This window comes from Acartia tonsa, chromosome 12 (genome assembly GCF_053477335.1).
Source record: "Acartia tonsa isolate MP-2025a chromosome 12, ASM5347733v1, whole genome shotgun sequence".
In the NCBI taxonomy this organism is placed as follows: domain Eukaryota; kingdom Metazoa; phylum Arthropoda; class Copepoda; order Calanoida; family Acartiidae; genus Acartia; species Acartia tonsa.
In genome coordinates this window covers 1,028,834-1,050,979 of record NC_137271.1, presented here as the reverse complement: position 1 = coordinate 1,050,979, position 22,146 = coordinate 1,028,834, and the positions used below count along the sequence as shown (strand labels likewise).

Below are 22,146 nucleotides of genomic sequence, written 5' to 3'. Positions count from 1 at the left end.
AATATTTTATGTAGGTTGATGCAATTTATGTTTATCCTATTACGCAAAAAAGCCTGTAGAATAATTTGGTTTAGGTTTTAATTTTCCTCCCTTTATGTCTAGTTAGGGGAGGAGGAAAGAAATCTAGCACTTGAGAAAGGAGTTGAATCCCAAAACCCAATTTTTTTTAAAGTAAACAAAATTGGGAGGGTGTGGGGGATGACACATAAAGAAACAAACATACGATATATCTAAAAATAACTTGATAGATAAACATTACATTATTTACAACAAAGTTAAACAAAATTAATCTTTTTACAAATTATTAAATGAGGATAGCAGTATAAGTCGACCATCTGAAGTTTACTTTTCAACGATATTTATGTCAGGAAACGTTTTTTGATGGTCATGAAACATTTTTATATTTTGTGTGATTGTATAAACTTCACCACAACAACAATAAGTAAGTAGCTGGTATATTATTAGATTTATTTTAACAAGGATGACAATATACATAAAATATATATGCGCCTAGAAGTTGGGGGGTGGGAGGGAGGTGCTAAAGGCACTCCCCCCCCCCCAAATTTACAATTTAAGTTTTAAAAAGAAAATAGTAAAAAAAAATTCTAGGGGTCCTTTATCTTCGGAGGGTGGTGGTATCCTCCACCAAAATAGTTATAAACCTTCCCATGAGAATCTACATTGAAAAGGAGAACCAATAGGTCCAGTGGTAAGGGATAGCGGGTATAGACAGACACACACATACATACACACACACACAGATCCTTTTACTTTAATAATAAATATATATATATAAGAAATACATATAGAGTCAATTGGAAAGGTCACTCTTTAAAAACTTAAAAATGCCTCACATAACCTAAAAATAAGAAATAACAAAATTGTTTATTTTGAAATAGAAAACAATAAGAGTTTTAGCTATATTGTGTTTGAATCGATTAATTTATTCTTGTTTTTCCCCCCAATAAAATCTCCGTGATAGATGATATTGTATGTGGGAAAAATGGATCTATAATATACATGGATAAAATGACAGGGGAAATTTTGTTGTCATATTAGCTTGCTAATGTTGACATCATTTATTGGTTTGTTATTCAGTAGTATGGGAGGGAATGGGGTGCATAGGGGGTATTGTTGTTTTCGCCAGCGGCAAGTATTATCTTATTAGAGTGTAGGAAACTCTGGTGCAACATCCAAGTAATAATCTATCCATTCTGAGAAAGAAATGAATGGATCAAGTAAGCCCTGGTAATCGATTTATTATTACTTGAATATTGCACCAGATTTTTATATACCCTGATAAAGTAATACTTGCAGCCGACTAAAAAAACTATACCCTCATTCAGCCCCCTTACCCATCCCTTTCTCTCATATTGGATGAACGAACTGACCAATGAATGAGGTCTACATTAGCAAGCTAAATTAACAAAAAAAATATATTATACAACCATTCTAGTAAAGCCTGGTGTTTATTACGCAATAACCAATTTTGTTTTAGATAATAGCTTAAAACATGCCCTGGTCATTATCACACCTTTTTAAAATATCTTCAGGGAGAGAGAGTTTGGAGTATAAATTCCACAATGGTATACAAAGTTTAAAATACAAGTTTTCATTTGTTGGCTTAAATGTTTAAGGTGCTTCTTAGTAAGCTTGTTTGGTTTGTAAAAACAATCAGTGTCCAAACTTTTCAACTAATTGTCATCTTTATTGTCTTATCCCTTAGGTAATCTTTCTCGATATAAACAAAAGTTGTTTATCGCATCATCAGACATGTTTCTGCAGATATTTAATTTAAATATTGAAAGATTAAAACCAGTTTTGTTAGCCACGAAGGGCCAAAGTCACAGGCTAACAAAACTTAAATTAATTTGATTATTTTTATTTTAATGTTTGAGGAAAATTATCTGTAATACGATGCTATAAATGATTTTTATTATTGTCTGAGAACTGCTTCTGATCCAACGGATATTAATTGGTTTCAAATCCTTACTAGAAACTATGTTACTGTGATAAGTTTACTTTAGTACAGAATTAAAGTATTTTTTTCTGTACATATAATAATATAAAATCCTTCATAGCAAAAAGAATTTTCTTTTATCAGTAAAGTTTTTGTTATGTTTGTTTTATATTTTTTTGTACAAAGTTGTCACTTTTAGCATGTTGATGCTATACATGATTTTTTCAGTGTGGCCATTTTTGCATGGATTTATTGCGTTCATACCATATGTAATTCAACTGGATTGTGAGATTGGCAAGAAATTGGCCTAATCCGATCCCGGGACATATGTGAAGGTTTCCTAAAATTCCAATTAATTTCATTTAGTTGAGTGTCCAAAAGTTTCAAAAATTTTTTTCTTCTTTACCTGTACAGAGACCACCTGGAGGCCTGGAGCTCCGGAACCTGGAGGCCTATTCAAAAAATGATCAAATATACGTGAACTAATACCCAAAAGTAAACTTTTATCCTAAATAACCTATAATCTAAAATCAATACCTAGTCCACAGAACACTGTTTACGCGAAAGTGGCAAAACTTCCCCCCCCCCCCTTATTGTAATCTACAGAAAGTGTAATTTTGTGTATCATGATTGGGGATATACATCAATATATCGGCCATTGTCATATCCCTTTAGATCCCTGTGTAAATCTTTAAATATATCAAACCTTTACAAAAATTTTCGCTCAAATAATCCGTTTTTTGCATAATAATTCTTTACTTGAAAAATGATGAAATATTAGCTAGGTTATACGTCATTACAGAAATAGGCTGTTTCCATCAAATAGTTGGGTCGAGCTTAGATACTCCCCCATTTAGGTCAGGTTAGGTTATTTTGGGTACTATATAAAGTAAAAGGATGCTTGTTTGTTTGTCTGTACCAAAGGATCCTGCTAACCGCTGAACCGATCAGGTTCTTCTTAAAAGGTTAGCTTTTCATACATCCCGGGAAGGTTTATAACTATTTTGGGGGAGGGTACCACCACCGTCCCCTAGAAAAAAAACCCAAATCCCCCTAAAATTTGTTTTTACTTTAAAAAAGATCTAAATTTCAAAAATTTGGGTTTTGGAATTCAGATCCCCCCTTCTCAAGGGCCTCTAGGGGTGTAGCAACTAGTGTTATATAAAGGGGTAAGACATAGGAAAGACAACCCGTGTTATTTTTAATTGTTGTTTTAAAAAGGGAGGGGGGATTCGGTGCTCAATGTGTTCTTTGAGGGAAAGCACCAAATAATGAAAAATTGGGTAATACTTCATTGCACTCATAATATTAGGTGAAACTTTGAGATCAAATGCTTTCAGCAGAGTTTAAAATCACGAATATAGAGATCGGTCATCATTTTATAAAAGTAACAGGATGTAAATCTGTGTGTGTGTTTGTTGCAAAGTATCTCGCTAACCACTGCATTGCTATGGTTCTTATTTAGAATGAAGTTTTTTAATAATTAAGAGAAGGTGCATTGCTATTTCTAATATCTCAAAAAGTTTGACTTACTTTGAAACCAACTTTTGGTTTGTAAAACCTTTATCTGAAATTCCCAACTAGTTATGAGTCAAACAGGGATGAAGGGGATATTGGACTGTAAATAATACTGGTATCCAGAGTTCATAATTACGTTTTCTTATCCATTAAAGCAGTGCAAAAACTCAAAATACTTGTATTGAGTTCTAAAGGAGGAATAATTTAGTTTATCATCTGTGAGGCATAATATTATTAGTGTAATACTTTTAAGAAAATACTTTTTGTTTTGTTTTAGGTTAGTTTACAAGATGCTGGGGTATACAGTTTTGGTTGTAATACTGGTTATACAGTGGATAAAAACTCAACTAATATGAATGATACAGGTATGTCAATCCATCTATCTATTTATCTATCTATCCATCTGTATATCATTATTCATATATCTATCCATCTGTCTATTCTTCTATAGATCCATATGTCTATCAATATATTTATCCATCCATATTTCTATCAATCTGTCTATCCGTTTGTCTATCTATCTGCAGGTTTATCTATCAATCCATATCTCTATATATTCGTCTATCCATCAGTCTTTGCATCTGTCTATTAATTCTTTATCTCTATCCATCTGTCTATCCATCTGATTAGCCATCTTTCTATTGATCTGTCTATCCATCTGAATATCAATCTGTCTATTTATCTGTCTATTACATATGTCTGTCTATCCATCTGAATATCCATCTGATTATCCATCTGATTATCCATCTGATTATCCATCTGTCTATCCATTTGTCTATCCATCTGTCTATCCATCTGTCTATCCATCTGATTATCCATCAGTCTACTCATCTGTCTATTCATCTGATTATCCATTTGTCTATCTATCTGTCTATCAATCTGATTATCCATCTGTCTATCCATCTGATTATCCATCTGTCTATCCATCTGTCTACTCATCTGTCTACTCATCTGATTATCCATCTGTCTATCCATCTGATTATCCATCTGTCTATCCATCTGTCTACTCATCTGATTATCAATCTGTCTATCCATCTGTCTATCCATCTGATTATCCATCTGTCTATCCATCTGTCTATCCATCTGTCTATTTATCTGTCTATCTATCTGATTATCCTTATGTCTATCCATCTGTCTATCCATCTGTCTATCCATCTGTCTATCCATCTGTCTATCCATCTGTCTATCAATCTGTCTATCAATCTGTCTATCCATCTGTACATCCAACTGTCTATCCATCTGATTATCCATCTGTCTATCCATCTGTCTATCAATCTGTATATCCATCTGATTATCCATCTGTCTATCCATGTGATTATCCATCTGATTATCCATCTGTCTATCCATCTGTCTATCTATCTGTCTATCTATCTGATTATCCATCTGTCTATCCATCTGTCTACTCATCTGTCTACTCATCTGATTATCCATTTGTCTATCCATCTGCCTATCCATATGTCTATCTATCTGTCTATCTATCTGTCTATCCATCTGTCTATCCATCTGTCTACTCATCTGTCTACTCATCTGATTATCCATTTGTCTATCCATCTGCCTATCCATATGTCTATCTATCTGTCTATCCATCTGTCTATCCATATGTCTATCTATCTGTCTATCTATCTGTCTATCCATCTGTCTATCCATTTGTCTACTCATCTGTCTACTCATCTGATTATCCATTTGTCTATCCATCTGTCTATCCATCTGATTATCCATCTATCTATCCATCTGTCTATCCATCTGTCCATCTATCTGATTATCCATCTGTCTATCTATCTGTCTACTCATCTGATTATCCATTTGTCTATCCATCTGTCTATCCATATGTCTATCTATCTGTCTATCTATCTGTCTATCCAACTGTCTATCCATCTGTCTACTCATCTGTCTACTCATCTGTCTACTCATCTGATTATCCATTTGTCTATCCATCTGTCTATCCATATCATTATCCATATGTCTATCCATCTGTCTACCCATCTGATTATCCATCTGCCTATCCAATTGTCTACTCATCTGAATATCCATCTGTCCATCCATATGTCTATCCATCTGTCCATCCATATGTCTATCCATCTGTCTATCCAACTGTCTATCCATCTTATTATCCATTTGTCTATCCATCTGTCTATCATTTTATTTATATATCTGTCTATCAGTTTATTTATCTATATATTTATATATCCTTCAGTCTTTCCATTTGCCTATCCATCTGTCTATCCATCTGATTATCTATCTATCTATCTTTTTATCTATCAATTTATTTGTCTATCTATCTGTCTATTATTATCTATATCCATCTGTCAATTACAAATAAAAGAGTAGTTAATCAGCTCATTATAAATGGACCTATTAACACAGTAAGAGAGACATGTTTAATATTTATTAATTAATCACTAATTTTAGAATTGATCGAAGGAAAAGAAGTAAAGTCTGAAGTAGTGAGATTCTGTATTCAAGTGGATGATGAACCAAGATTAAGAATACTACCCAATAATAATTATTCTACCTTCTACAGTAAACATACCCAGGTAAATAGCTTTAAACATGCCCTGTACTAATACCAATATTCTAAAAATGAATACAGACATTTGAAAGATCTTAGTAAACACACACACACACCTATAAATTACTACTTGATAGTTTGAGTAATAATTATATTTTTGCATGGATCTTAAGGGATAAAACATTTAATAATATATTGATATACATCCCCAATGATGATAAACAAAATTATCCCTTTTAGGATTAAAACTATTAGTTGAAAAATTTAAACACTGCTAGTTTAAAACCAGTCAGCCAAAATTGCGTAAAAGTACCCACAGTTTTTGAGCCTACGGATAATATACGGATGTAAAACTTTGGGTACCAGTTAAATTTTGTGTATGAAATATTTAATAAAGTTCAAAGTTATCCAATAAAAAATAATAATACTGAAAGTGAAATTAATCATTGTTATATAAAGAGTAACCTTTAATTAAAAATTAATTTATCTACAGTTTAATTTATAAATATCATATCATAACTTCTGTGGTAATAAGGGATAAAGGGAAGGGGTAATTGATGGAAAAGTAATTCCTCCCCCCTCTAACCTTTAATTATTTAGTAGATAAATTTATTTGCTTTAGAAGATTTTTTAAAAACATTTAACCCTTACAGATCGGAGGGGGGTCATATTGACCCCCCCCCCCTCTAGTTTTTTCAACGTCATTTTTTTGTAGGTAAGATAGAGAGTTAAGACTTCATGACTTTTTAACTTTAGTAATTATACGTCGGCAAGAGTTGATCTTATAAGGATATCTGGTCTGTATCGGTCGTGGCGTCCGGTCAAAGTCGGTTAGGTGGCACCAAATTTAGAAAAATACTAAATAAATCTTAATTTCTACATTATGACTTTTGTGTATAAGGTAGAAACCTAAAATTTTTTTGGTGAATACTTAGATATCAATGACCCTCTGAGAAAAGTGGTGTTATGACCGTTTGACCGCTCCCTGAACGACTTTATGACCGATTTTTGTCCGGCTTTTACTACAGACATATATCATGAATATCGCGGCTTCTATTACAGCTAGTGACCTATAAATTTTTTTGGTAAATCCTTGAGCAACAACAAACAGATAAAAATATTAGTTGGCGCCACCAACCGCCATTTTACCGCCGTAACCGCCGAAAATGGCGGTTTCCGTTAATTGCCATTTTTCGGCGATGATCAGAAAAAGTAATTTTTTTATTATGAAAAATAAAAGTTCGTCCTAAAATTTGGTCATCCTAGCTGCAAAATTGGCCGCTCTACAGCTGTTTTAATATTTAGCGGCTGGCCGCTAAAAAGCGGCTAAGGAGCAGTCTGACCGCTATGACTAGAAAAAGTAATTTTCTCTAAAAATACACATGAACCACCAGAAAAAAATGTTATGTCTCTAACTGTAACAGGAGCCAATCTATTAAGGTGGGAATTGGGGCCCGATCTGTAAGGGTTAAATTCGATTGATTTTAAAGAAAGTGTTGTACTGGTAAAGGGCAGGTTTTATGTCATGCAGCAAGGGTTAGGTTACGGTATACACCCTTCAGAATAAACACGCCCTGGATTTTTCTTCAATCTAGTATTTGTAAAAATAAATATTTCTAAAGACTGTATATTTAGTAAATACAGTTTAGATTGAGAGCTAATCATTTAACCCCCTCACCCCCTTGTCTCTAGAGGCTAGGGGTGGAGCTACTAGTATATTTAAAAAGGAATATTTATAAAAACTGTATATTCAGAATGAATATAGAATATAAGTGGATATTATATGACAGTGGAAAATGTGTCGTCAATTTTAAAATGGACCTCATATATTGGTAAGAGGAGGAGAGGAGATTGGGTTAAGAGGATGGATATGGGGTGTTTTTATTGTAGCCAGCTACAAGTTTAACTTTATCAGAGTACATGAGTATCTGATGCAACATCCAAGTAATAATACATTCATTATTATATTCAGGACTTGGTGTGTAGATTGACAGCAAATCTGGTGCAACATCCAAGTAATAATAAATCCATTATTGTTCAGGACTTGGTGTGTAGATTGACAGAAAATCTGATGCAACATCCAAGTAATAATACATCCATTATTATTCAGGACTTGGTGTGTAGATTGACAGCAAATCTGATGCAACATCCAAGTAATAATAAATCCATTATTATTCAGGACTTGGTGTGTAGATTGACAGCAAATCTGATGCAACATCCAAGTAATAATAAATCCATTATTGTTCAGGACTTGGTGTGTATATTGACAGCAAATCCCCCACCTTTTCATGTCAAATGGATTTTGTGTAAAGGTAAATATTTATTAGAGAAGCGAAGCGTTTATACATTCAATAAATGTCCGTATGTCCTTTCGTTTGTTCTTCAAAGTGTACATTTTGCAGGGAGTGGGAGGAAATTATATAATAACCCAAAGTTATACAAATAATAAACATTCTCGTTGGATCTGGAAACTAGGGAACTATTTTGTTTTTCCCACTCATCTGATTTTTAGTAGCGAAGCTACTCTATAATTCGAAATGTCAGTCCGTCCGTCTGTCTGAGACAAAGTGGGGGAAACGTGATTTTCTCGGCTCCTATTAAAGATAGGCAGCTGAAAATTTTAGTGAAGATTCCCATGACATATATGCATCTAATCTATACATTGTTTTGTCCATCTGTTTGTTAATTGGGGTGCTAGATCGATTCCTAGATTTTTTTGTTTTTATAATTTTCTTGCCTCTTTTTCAAGATAAACAACTGAAATTTTTAGGGATTAAGTAAATTTGCATCCTACATATTTCTACTAAGTTTCATTAAGATTTGTATGTTGATTGGGGTGCTAGATCGATTCCTTGTTTTTCAAGTTTTCATGATTATATCAACTACTGTTTAAGATAAACGGCTGGAATTTTTGGGGGATTAATTAAGTCAACATTCTACACATTTTTATAAAGTTTTTTTAAAAGATATGATAATTGGTTGGGGTGCTAGATCGATTCCTAGTTTTTCAAGTTTTCGTGATTTTTTCGACTCCTGTTTAAGATAAACAACTGGAATTTTTAGTGATTAATTAAGTCAACATTATACATATTTTCACCAAGTTTTATGGACTTGCTATTGGTTGGGGTGCTAGAACGATTCCTAGATTTTACATTTTTCTTCTTAGCTTAATGCTTCAAAAGATATGATACATTTTTAAAAGGTTTCGTGATTAATTTCATTTATGTCTTTTTAACATACTCAAAAGACTATTTTTCCTGATGTCTATCAATAAATTTTGAGCTTCGCTACTTTTGGATGTTGTCATCCTTGTTAAATAATGGTTACGTTAAAAGCGAATCATTTCAATAATAAAGATTTACATGGATTTTTTATTACTTCTAGATAATGTAAAGTATAGAACGACTTTTTACTTTACATCGCACTAGCAGCTACGCCCCCTAAGGTTTTTTATTTTCTGGGGAATGAGTATTTTTTTGAGGAAATTTTTCTTGGAAGAGTGGTGATACCCTCCCCCAAAATAGTTATCAACCTTCCCAGGACCTGTGAGAAGCTACATTTTAAAGTAGAACCATATAGTTTCAGCGGTTAGCGAGATCCTTCGGTACAAACAGACACACACAGATCCTGTTACTTTTACTAGCGGCTACGCCTCTAGAGGCCTCTAGGGGCACTTGATGATGGGGGAGTCGAATTTGATTTCCCAATTTCTTATTTTAGATTTTAAAAGAAAATTTAAAAAAATATTTTTGGGGGGTGGAAAATTTTTTTTTTTTTTGGGGGGGGGGCCCGGGGGGATATTTTTAATTTTTGGGGGGGTTGGGGGTGTCCCACCCCTCCAGGAAAATAGTTATAAACCTTCCGGGGACCTATGAGAAGCTACCCTGTTAAGGAGAACCTGATCGGTTCAGTGGTTAGCGAGATCCTTCGGGACACACATACAAACAAACAAACAAACAGACAGACAAACATCCTGTTACTTTAGTATAAGGATATGATAATTATTTGTTTGTCTGATTTATTTAGCTTTACTTTTCTTGTTCCTTGTTTCTAAAGAATAATGTAAATGACAGCTTCCGAACAATGAACAATAAATTGTGTATTTTGCCCTATGACACTTTTTTATTATTCTTTTTTTAATACATGAAAAGAGTAAATAATCCAAAAGTAAAATTTAGGTTTAATGTCAGTATATCCATTTAATATCAGCATATTTACTAGATTTTTAAGATATTGATTCCTAAGACCATTAGGTATAATGTTATTAGCGAAGCATCTCTATAATTGAAATGTTACTATGTTCACTGAAATAAGTACTTTTAGTTAGTTAATTAGTTTTCATGGACTTTTAAATGACCTTGAAGATGTTAAGCTCTTTCTATAATTCATCCTTTTCTTTTCCGCGGACAATTGTCCATAAAATCCTACCATGACTGTTTTATATCCAGCAGATGTTAATTGGATTTTTGTCTAACATAGAATAGTTATTTATCGCATCGTTCTATAGACATTTTTACGCAGATATGAAAATGAAAAAGTACAAGATTAAAACCGAATGGCCTGGCTAATAAAACTGGTATTATTTTATAATCTTTTTATTTGATATTACTGAAAATTGTCTGTAATTCTATGTTATACATGATTTTTCAGCATGACTGAAAAAACCGGTTCTTTTCCATCGTATATTAATCTGTTTTGAAGCCATAATGGAAAATCAATTATTAACCTTTTTGTGAAATCCACCTTTTAAAAAGTATTACAAAACATTTCATAAAAATGTTTTTCACAAAAGTGCCTTTTTGAGCAAAAAACCTTCTCCTCTTATTTTTGAAATAGATTGATAATAAGTGAGGGGGTTGGGGGGTTGAGGGTTTGGGTAGGTTTTCGTTTGTTTGTTTATTACTTTCATTCAGGCTAGGTTAGGTTAAATTGGGAACTGAGTAGTCAAGGGGAGGGATTCAGTGCTCGATAGGCGCATTGAGGGAAAGCACCACAGAAAAAATTGATCTTTGACATAATGATTTTCAATTTTTCAAAGTTTACTCATTCAAGTGAAACAATTATATTTTTTTGTTGTTGTCGGTAGCGGATATAATATTACATGGATGTTGCACCAGATTTTCATGTTCTCTAACAAAGTGATACTTACAGCTGGCTAAAATAAATCTACCTCCATCCACCCCTTTACACAATCCCTTACATTCTTACTGTATGAACAAACTAACCAATAATTGAGGTCCATAATAGCAACCTAAATTGTCGACAAATTTTCTCCTGTTAATAAATCCATATATTCTACATCCATTGCACTAGCACTTTATCAAGTAAAATCAACACACAAAAAAACAGGACTCTAAAGGTATAAGACATTCACTGTTAAATTTATTCAAATCCCCAATGATTATACATAAAATTACTCCTTCTTTAGATTACAATTACTGGATGAAATGTTTGGAATCTCAACTTTTGAACATAATAAGAATATGTTATCATAAAACTTTCGGGACTAGTGTAATAAACAGCACAATGTTCCCCCCACCTCCCTGAAAATCAACACACAAAAAAACACAGACGTTATTGATTATGGGAAATCAGACGGGGGGGGCAGGGATACAGGGATATGACAATGGCTTAGAATTTTGATGTTTTGACGTACCATACAAGCTTGTAAATTCTTCTTTTAATGGTAGAGGATTAATTTATCTGCCATTGTCCCCTCCCTTCCCTGGAAAGGGGCATTTTGAAGTCAGCTAAGAGTAAAGCTTTTCTCAGAACATATTTAATATAGAATGGTGGAAAAAATGCAAGGCACTTGAAATAATCTTTATTGAGACAGAATGTATGAAAAATTTAAAGTGCTGTAATTTATAAGCCAGGAAAAAAAATCAGTGAAAGGCATCTAGTTTTCTTTTTGTACCTAAATTTTTATTTTTTTTATTTTAGAATATTCTAAACATAAATTAATATTTGTTTTCCATATCTTAAATTTTTAAATAAAATTGTTCTTGATTTTTGGCCGTGAAATTTTGTAACAAGTGAAGGGTGTAATATTTAATCGATATAATATTACTTGGATGTTGCACCAGATTTTCATGTATTCTGATAAAGTGAAACTTGCAGCGGGCTAAAATAACGCTTCCTCCATCCACCCACTTTACCCCATCCCCTCTCCTCCTACTGAATGAGCGAACTGACCAGTATATGAGGTCCATATTAGCAACCTAAATTGACGATAATTTTCCCCTGTAAAATATCCACGAATATTCTATATCCAATGAAATTTTGTAACAAGTGAAAGGTGTAATCTTATTTTTTTAATCTCTCGGAAGGATGGTTAATGAAAGTTAAATTAATCTACAAACCTTACTTCCCCCCGATAATAACAAGCTACGAAATTTTTGTTTGTTTGGGGGTTTATATTTAATTAGCGGCTACTCCCCTAGAGGCCTCTAGAGGCACTTGAGGAGAGAGTCGAATTTAATAATTCAATTTCTTATTTTAGATTTTAAAAGAAAAATTAAAAAAAAATTTGGGGGGGGGGCGAAAATTGATTTTTTGGGGGGGTGCCCCCCCCTCATTTTTAATTTTAGTTAAAAAAAATTTTTTGGGGGGTGATTTTTCATTTTTTGGGGGGTTGGGGGTGTCCCACCCCCCAAGAAAATAGTTATAAACCTTCCCGGACCTATGAGAAGCTACCCTGTTCAGCGGTTAGCGAGATCCTTTGGTACAAACATACAAACACACAGACAAACACTTAAACATCCTGTTACTTTATTATAAGGATATCAATTGACGTTTCCCTGTATCCGTGAAACGTAATGCATTTTGATGCCAAAAATTTTAGAAAAATTGGAGGTGGCGAAAAGGCTTTAATTTTAAAACAAGAATTATATCAAAGAAAATGATTGTGACGAAATTTTACTTTCAAACTTTTTAAGCAATATAACCTTAAAAATAAAGAAAAAAGATTCATCTGTGTATGTAACGAAGGATCTCGCTAACCGCTAAAACCTATATGGTTTCCCTTTACAATAAAGCTTCTAATGGTTAATTAAAGGGATGGATTTTAACTACTTTGGGGAGGGTAACACCAACCTTCAAAGATAAATCAGCATCTAAGTTAAGTTGAGTTAGGGGCGTAACATCTAATAAAAATTTAAAAAACAGCTTAAACCATTCTAAGACTTAAATCTGAAATAAAATAGCCTAAAACCATCATGGGACCTATGTAGAGCTTACCTAAAATAGAAAACCAAATTAGTTCAGAATTAATTGAGATCTTTAGCTTCAGACATAAAAAACCTTACTACTTTATATAATTAGCAATCATTACTTTTAAGAATATTCTAATTCTTGTTAGAGCTGACATACTCTTACTGGATCAGCTGAAATGGATTTCCTATTCGAGCCCTAGTTTCCTAAAGTGTACAGCAGATAACCCAATTATTGCAGACCCTATTTTCAGCGACTCCAGTCAAATGAAAAAGCGATTTAATGTATAAACGATTTATACATTATACATTAAAAAATTTGAATTTTTTAAATTTTGATTTTTTTTCAAGTTTGAAGCTTTTTTAGCTAGTAGCAAATATTGAGATAGGACGCGGAAGCTACGCACACTTTCGAAAACTAAATTCAGTTCATCTCTTACTGGTATAACCAAGTTTACCAGGGAGGGAGGGGACATTAGAATGAAAATTACACTGGTGCCCAAAGTTTTTTTTAAACTGATTTCTTATTAGCTTAAAAACTTTGGGTACTTTTATTAAATTTAGATTTTTTGGTTTTCATAAAATAAATTTTAATCTACAAAAGGGGTAACTTTGTTCATTAACATTGGGTAGGTATATCAATTTCTCAAACATTGTCTTATCCCTTAAGATCCCTGAAGTTAACACAAATATCCTTTAAATAGTAAAAATTAGAACAAGGAGAAATTGTGTTATGAATTTGCAAATATCTCATGCGAATCTAAACTTTACCATGTGCAAGGATTATTTACAAACTGGTGCAAAATCAATATTATAATAATAATAATATTGTTTATCCCAGTGTGGCTTCGAAACCAATTATTATTTGCTGGATGAAAACTGGTTCTCAGCCATACTGAAAAAAAAACAAGTATATCATCGTATTACAGACAATTTTCCATGAATGTCAAATAAAAATCATAAAATTAATTTAAGTTTTTATGGATCCAAAAGACTAAAGGTTTTAATCTTGTAATTTTTTATTTTATTATTAGGGGAAAGCTGTCTATAAAATGATAATGCGATAAATAACTACTCTGCCCTACCATTCAACAATTTTTATATCTATCTATCGCTCAATGTATATATACTAACAAATCTTTAAAAAATGGTTTTGAATTTCTAGGGGTGATTTCTCTTAGGGGAGTGGTGGTTCCCTGCTCAAAAATAGCTCTATGCCTTTCCATGTGAAGCTACAATGAAAAGGAGACCCATATCGGTTGAGCGGTTGGCGAGAATCTTAAGTACAAACTCACGCATAGACAGACACACATATCTTATTACTTTTATACACAGACTGCTGCACAAAAAGGTTTGTAGTTTTACAAATTTTAAGTAAAAACTCAAGAAAACCAGAAAGATGATTTCAATGAAAGCTAAACTGTTGATTTTGTGGCTTTGTGGAGTGTGAAGTACTAGTGAGAAAAGTAAAACATCGTAAATTGTATCCCACTGAAGGTTTTGCCCCATAGAAGCCTCTTGGGATTGTAGGTTGTAATTTTTTCTAGGAGTTATTTTCTTGGGAGGGTGGAGATATCCCTCCCCAAAAAGATATAAACCTTTCTTGGACCTATGAATAGCTTTACTGTAAAGGAGAACCATATAGGTTCAGCGGTTAGCGAGATCCTTCGCTACAGACAAAAAAAGTTTACGGCATTATTCAATAGGATATACACATATATATGTCTGTTTGGTATTTCATTGCTTTTTAGAAACACTGTTTTCTTTTAATTCAGTTGTTTTGAGCCTCGCTAATTTTGGATGTTGTCATCTTTGTTTCATCTGTCCATAATTATTTTTTTGTGGTTGATTTCTAATAAGCCTTGACACCAACTAAAGATCATAAAATTTTAACACTCAGGAGAATTAATCTACAACTCTTTCTCCTCATAATTTTTCAAGGCCAGAATTTTGTATATAAGTTTTAAAAATGTATTTGAAGCTTTATCTTATACTAGTTATTTATCGCATTGTATTATAGACAGCTTTCCGCGTATAGGAATTTGAAAATTATAAGATAAATTCTATTTTTGTTAGCTCTATTTTAATATTCGTGGAAAATTGTGTGTAATAAGAAAGGGCAATTCAGTTTATGGGAAGTAAATAAAAAAATTTTCCATTGTCCTTTCTCTCTTACTAATGGTTAAATAGTTAATAACCGTGTAATTGGTATTTGAAATAATTATCATTTAAAGTTGACAACAAAGTATTTTAGATCATTTTTCATAGCAAAGCTACTCTTTAATTATTATTAGGGTGTCAGTTTAACCTAGGGATAAGACAATGGCCGATAAATTGATTTTCAACCCCATTGCTGATACACATAATTACCCTTCTGTAGATTACAATTAGAGATTGAAATTTAATTGGAGACTTGTTTGATTTTAATTTGTTTGTACAAGGCATAAGTATCCTAACATTTCCACCAATAGTTTGAATCAACATCAGGGTTTATTGGGAGCTAAATAATTTTTTTATTCATTGTCCTATCCCTTAAAATCCAGGGTATATTCAGACACCACACATCTATAATACAAAGTAGAACGATGTCTGTCTGTCCGTCTGTCTGTCCCTTAAGATCTCGGTAACCACTGAACCGATCGGATTCTACTCTTGAGGGTATATACCTATTGGTCCTGTGGTGGTTTTAAGCTATTTTCTTGGGGGGTGGGACACCCCTAACCCCCCCAAAAACAAAAAAATCCCCCCCATATTTTTTATTTTGCTCTGGTACAGGCTGCCGCAGGCTGCCATTTATTATTTTTTATTCCAGCATTTATTTTGAATGAAAGAATAGCAACATTCTCTCACTAAAAACAATAAATATTAATTTTTTATCACCTCTTGGGGCAAAGCCCCTAGAGGCTAGGGGCGAAGCCGCTAGTTACTTAATATATAGGATTTACTGCAGGAATATAAAGGGATAAGACAATGGCCGATAATTTGATGTAAATCTCCAATGCTGATACACAAAATTACCCCTTCTCTAGATTACAATTTGTGGTTGGTAGTTAATGAACCAATCGTAAAATTTGTCGTCAAATTAGGGGTCTAAAATGGACCTCACTTATTGGTCAGTTTGTTCATCCAATAGAAGGGGAAGTGATAGGGTGGATGGAGTGTATCATTAGTTTAAAGGAAGCCTGCAAGAAATACCACGCTTTTACTGCTGAAAGATAAGATAAGATAAGATAAGATTTATTTCCTCTAAGGTGCATATAATTAGGGCGAGTTACTAATAAGAGTTACAATTATTTTTAACTAATTGATTTCTTCCTGAAAGAGAATGCATATTAATAAGGTACTAAGTTTCTTCCTGAAAGAGATTACAGGTATGATAAATAAATACATATTATAGAGCATATCTTTCATTACAATAAATATCCATGAATTGCAATTTATTAGCAGTTTAAGTTTCTAAAGTACATTTACTATTTATGTACCTAGCTCAGGGTTGTAGTGAACTACTCCTTCCCCGTTCACCTACATTTTATTTTTTTACTATACAATTATTATATAATTGAACACTGAGCAAGCTAAGAAGCGAGTGGATGGCTTAACCCCGGCCAGGGTTGTTGAACCGCAGTTCTGCGCGGCGCTTACCAAGTCGTTTCTGAGCTTAAGAAATAGTTGTAACAATCAGATTAAGTTACATAACTAAGACATATATAAGACATATATAAATTACTATACTAAGGTATGCTGAATATACCATCTAACATTCGTTCCACTAGAATCCTTACGGGGTTTCCAAAAATAAGACCAATACAATTAGGTTATCGGTGCCATGGAAGTTAACCATGTTTTTATTCCCGTTATAAACTGCGACCCCCACCGCCCTATCGTTCCCGGATTAACTGATTATAAGAACTGAGTATTTTTAATCCCGTGGGATTTAATCCCACACTTCTTTGATACCCGCTAACTTATTTCCGACCCGACACTTTATTCCTACATCCCTGGTGGCGTTTATTATATAAGAATAAATTTGCATATTTATGTTTTACGTTAGGTAAAAACTTGAGGGCTTGATGGATTTTAGCCACATTCAAACTTTGGATTGCAATAACAAGGATTACATATTCACGATGGGCGTGCATATATACCTATTATGAAAAATTTGAAAGTTAAGTGAAAAGGAAGTAAAAAGTTTATGAATATTAGAGAATATTAGAGAAAAACTGATTTAAGAAGGGTTTTTTGTTTAAGTAGCGGCGCGTGCATTGACAGTTTTTATTATCATGTAGAAATATCTTGGGCTAGGTAAGTTAGGTAAGTTATAGAGTGGCTTTGCTGACTTTGGGATGTAATTTTTTTATTAAGTTTTGGTATTAAGATTGTGTTTTTTGTATATTTCAATTTAAAAGAGGATGGAAAACTATTATTTTAGAAACACATCAGTTTACTACCATTGTTCTTCGAGTGAAGATTCCCGTATAAAGATTATTAAGACGTTAGGAAGAGAAGTTTTTTGACCGTAGACAGTGAATTTTGAGGAGAAAGAGAATAAGGACAACGAGGACGAGGACAGGGATGGCAAGTACGACGCTCGAGCGGCTGCGCACCAGAGTTCTGACCGCGGCGGCCAGTCATTGGCGTATCTTATCTGAGCGTTTAACAAACGCTTCTTTGTTAGCAGAGTTTTATCTCTGGGAGGTTCAAGTTGAAGATGAAGTCTACCTCGAATTAGCTGGGATTTATGACGAGATAAATGAGCTGCGCTCATTTATCTTTGTCGGGCAACCCCGCAGCTTAACTGGCCACCTGTCCGGGCTGTGCTCTTTGCGGCGCACACAGGCCGCCATCCTTATTGTTGAAGGAAGACTTGCTGTGTGCGCGGAAAGATGCGCTCAGACTCTTAGTGCGCGGCGCCGATCGCCATACCTACCAGAAGTGACTGACGCTAATGAGGATTAAATGATTAACTGATCTAAAATGCCGTTGAAGTTTAATGACTCTAGCAGACGCATACTGGTGCCAAAACTATATACGAGTTTGCCCATGGCTACCATATCTTCCCAGTACCAACACGCGGAGGGACCACGAACGTGGGGTAAAGGGGAAATTAGTAAAGAGCGGGGGGTGTGCTGTATAGACTAGTACACACACATGGGCAGGAGAGAGAGAGATGTTGTACGCTCCACGCTCTGAACTAAACTAAACTAAACTAAACTGCCACAAGTAGACCCAATACCCCAGATTTGAAGGCTTTAGCTTCTATAACAAAAAAATTCTAGGCATTTTAAAATGACATTTTATGTACCATGAAAATTTTGAAAGAATTTTAATGCTAATGTTAGAAATATTGAAATTAAACTATGTGGTCTAGAATCAAAATTATAAGCTTATTTTTGTCATAAATTTAGATTGCCAGTAACTAATTATATTTTTACAATAAAAATACCCATTTTTATAGTCAAAATCATTAAAAAAAAGGATGACAACATCCATAAGTAGCGAAGAATAAACAATTAAATAAGAATTTAGATATTAGTTGACAAAAGCATGTATATTAGGAAAAAATCACGAAACCTTTTCAACATTTGTTTTTAATTTCTTAATATTTATTTATATTTCAGTACTATGACTAACAGACTGACGGTCAAAGTAAATTACATACTGGATGCTCAGAACAACGGGAAATTTAATTTTGATATTTTTAACTACAAAAATTAAAAAAAAAACGGACCATAAACACCAAAGATATGAAGAAAATTGTGAAAAATATAAAAATAGCCAAAAACCTGCAAAAAGGCAGTCTGACCGCCATTGATGTGTTCTTGAAAGGAAAGGAAATTTAATTTTGATATCTATAACTGAAAAACTTTGGAAATTGGGCCATAAACACCAAAGGTATGGAGAAAAATGTAAAAAATACAAAAATAGCCTAAAACCTGCTTAAAGGCAGTCTGACTGTCATAGTTGTTTTCTTGAAACGACGGGAAATTTAAGTTTGATTCTATAACTGAAAAAATTTTGGAAATCGGACCATAAACACAAAAGATATGGAAAAAAATGTGAAAAATATAAAAAATAGCCTAAACCTGCTAAAAAGCGGTCCTATTGCCATTGATGTTTAATAGTTAATTGTGCTCCTTGATAATGGGAATGTTTCAAAAAATTTCAGCCTTTTATCTTTTATAGGAGCCGAGAAAATCACGTTTCCCCCAAACTAAGACGGTCAGACGGACCTACGGACAGACGGACATTTCAAATTATAGAGTAGCTTCGCTACTAAAAATTAAGTTTAACTTGCGTTGTACCGAGTGTACTGTAGCCAATCAGAAGGCTGAATCAGCTAAGCAACCAATAATAGCTAAGCTTGTATTAGTTTACCCCTTTGTTTCCGCTATGATTTTCGTTTAAAAATGCAATTTAAATCGAATTTTTTTCATAGATTCTGACTATGAAATGTGGTGTTTTTATTATAAAAATGTAATCAGTTACAGGCAATCTAAGTTTCTGACAAAGATAACGTTATGATTTTATGTCTAGGCCACGTAATTTAATATAATTTTTTCTTTTATGAGCATTGGAAATCTTTCAAATTTTCATTGTACATAAAATGTTATTTTGAAATGCCTAGAACTTTTTTCTTATTGAAGCTGAAGGCTTTAAATTTTGGGTATTGGGTCTACTTGTGGCAGTCTTTCAGCAGTTAAAGCGTGTTATTTCTTGCAGGCGTCCTTTAACTAGCTGCTTAAGTATCACTTAATTAGAGTACATAAAAATCTGGCGCAACATCCAAGTAATAATATATCCATTACAGATACCACACATTACTAAATATGTAGGATTTACTGCCTAACCAAACAGATATAATTCAACTAAAGAATATTTATTTATTTGCATCGTATTACAGACAACTTTCCGCAGATATCAAAAGAAATTTAAGGTACCGAAGGCCCGGTCTAACAAAACTGGGTTTAATTTCAGAATTGTATTTTGATATTCAGCGAATATTAATAGGTTTGGAAGCAATACTGGAAAATGTTGTCAGTTTAGGCTATTTTTCTAAGGGTAGTTTTTTAAAGAGCCATTCTAAATAAAACTATCTTTTAATAGTTTTTGACCAGAGGAAAACTTGAGGGCAAAATATTTGTAATTCAATTTCCCCTTCCCTGTTCCTTTATATTGTTTTTCCAATACTCTAAGCATATTAATAGTGGCTGAGGCTAGTTCAGGGATCTTAGGGGATAAGACAATGGATGAAAATTAATACACATTCTATTAATTAAAATCATTGCTATAAAAAGTCTAATATAAGTACCCAAAGTTTTTAAGCCAACAATTGAAAAAGCATTATTAATAGTGGTTGGAGGAATTTGCAGGGATCCTAGGGGATAAGACAATAGATGGAAATTAATACACATTCTATTGATTAAAATCATAGCTATAAAAAGTTTAATATATGTACCCAAAGTTTTTAAGCCAGCAAATGAAAAAGCATTATTAATAGTGGTTGGAGGAAACTGCAGGGATCTGAGGGGATAAGACAATGAATGAAAATTAGTACACATTCTATTGATTAAAATCATTGCTATAAAAAGCTTAATATAAGTACCCAAAGTTTATAAGCCAACAAATGAAAAAGCATTATTAATAGTGGTTGGAAGAAACTGCAGGGATCTTAGGGGATAAGACAATGGATGATAATTAAAACATTCTATTGATTAAAATCATTGCTATAAAAAGCTTAATATAAGTACTCAAAGTTTTTAAGCCAAAAAATGAAAAAGCAATAATAGTAGTCGGAGAAAAGTGCAGCAATTGGCGAAATTAATACACATCCACAATAATGATAAACAAGATTAACCCTTTCCTAGGTGCAAAGATAAAAAAGTTTGGACACTCATATAATGAAACAGCTTAATAAGATTTGATAATAGTACCCAAATTTTTTAAGCATTATTTAAGGGATAATGTTTATGTTTTGGGTACCACTATAATGATACACATCCCCAATAATGATAACCAAGTCACCTACTCTGTAGATCAAATTATTAGTTGATAAGTTTGGACCCTGTACAATAAAACAACTAAATAAGATTTAATAATAATACCCAAATTGTTGAGCCATTATTTGAAAGAGCATGTTTATGTTTTGGGTACCACTATAATGATACACATCCCTAATAATGATAAGCAAATTACCTACTGTGAAAACCAAAATTATAGGTTGAAAAGTTTAGACACCTCTACTATAAAACAACTACAGAAGATTTTATACCCAAAGTTTTAGAGACAATTGAGGAAGCATGCTTATGGTTTGAGTACCAGTTTAATTTACAATCGACTGTCCCCTCCATCCTTGAGAAAGTGGGAAAATCTTTACCCAACTCAATTATACTTACTTCTTCTTTTACATTAATAATGACGTTGCCTCTAGCCTCTAGGGGCACATTAGCTAGAGAGGAAGACGGTAAGTTGCCCCACGTCCCCATTTTCAATTTTAATTTTAAAAGGAAAATAAAATAAAAAATCTTGAAAAGGGTTCTTTTTTCTAGGGGTGATTTTTCTTGGAAGGGTGGTTATAAATAGTTATAAACCTCCCAATGTTCCTATGCGAAGCTACATTCTAAGCTACATTGTAAAAGAACCACATAGGTTCAATGGTCATAGATAAGAGACAGAATAATAGGTTTCCCTTATTTTAATTTAATATTGTTTCCCTTGTTAAATATCATTATTTTTAGGAGACAATCCAAAGCAGAATTGTAAAGAAATAGAGAACGACAATATTTTAGAGGTTCAAGGAGAAGTAAGTATTATTCAGTTTTTTCACACAAACTGCTTTCATTAACGTCAAAGGTTGGGGGTAAAAAATTGTTTAACCTCTTAACCCTTGAAACCCTTTTTTTTACACGCATAAAATTTAAAAAATCACATTAAATTATTTTAATAAAACC

At 33.1% G+C, this 22,146-nt stretch overlaps 1 protein-coding gene across 1 annotated transcript in view; it reads left to right on the top strand.

Annotated features, from left to right (window-relative positions):
• LOC145333915 (vascular endothelial growth factor receptor 1-like) overlaps positions 1 to 22,146 on the top strand; it is a 93,502-nt gene that overhangs the window by 30,550 nt on the left and 40,806 nt on the right. Inside the window, exons 2-5 of the mRNA XM_080179176.1 lie at positions 3,756 to 3,843; positions 5,888 to 6,012; positions 8,236 to 8,299; positions 21,934 to 21,998. Of these exons, the coding sequence (XP_080035302.1) occupies positions 3,831 to 3,843; positions 5,888 to 6,012; positions 8,236 to 8,299; positions 21,934 to 21,998 (267 nt within the window). The 5' untranslated portion in view covers positions 3,756 to 3,830. The remainder of the gene's footprint in view (positions 1 to 3,755; positions 3,844 to 5,887; positions 6,013 to 8,235; positions 8,300 to 21,933; positions 21,999 to 22,146) is intronic.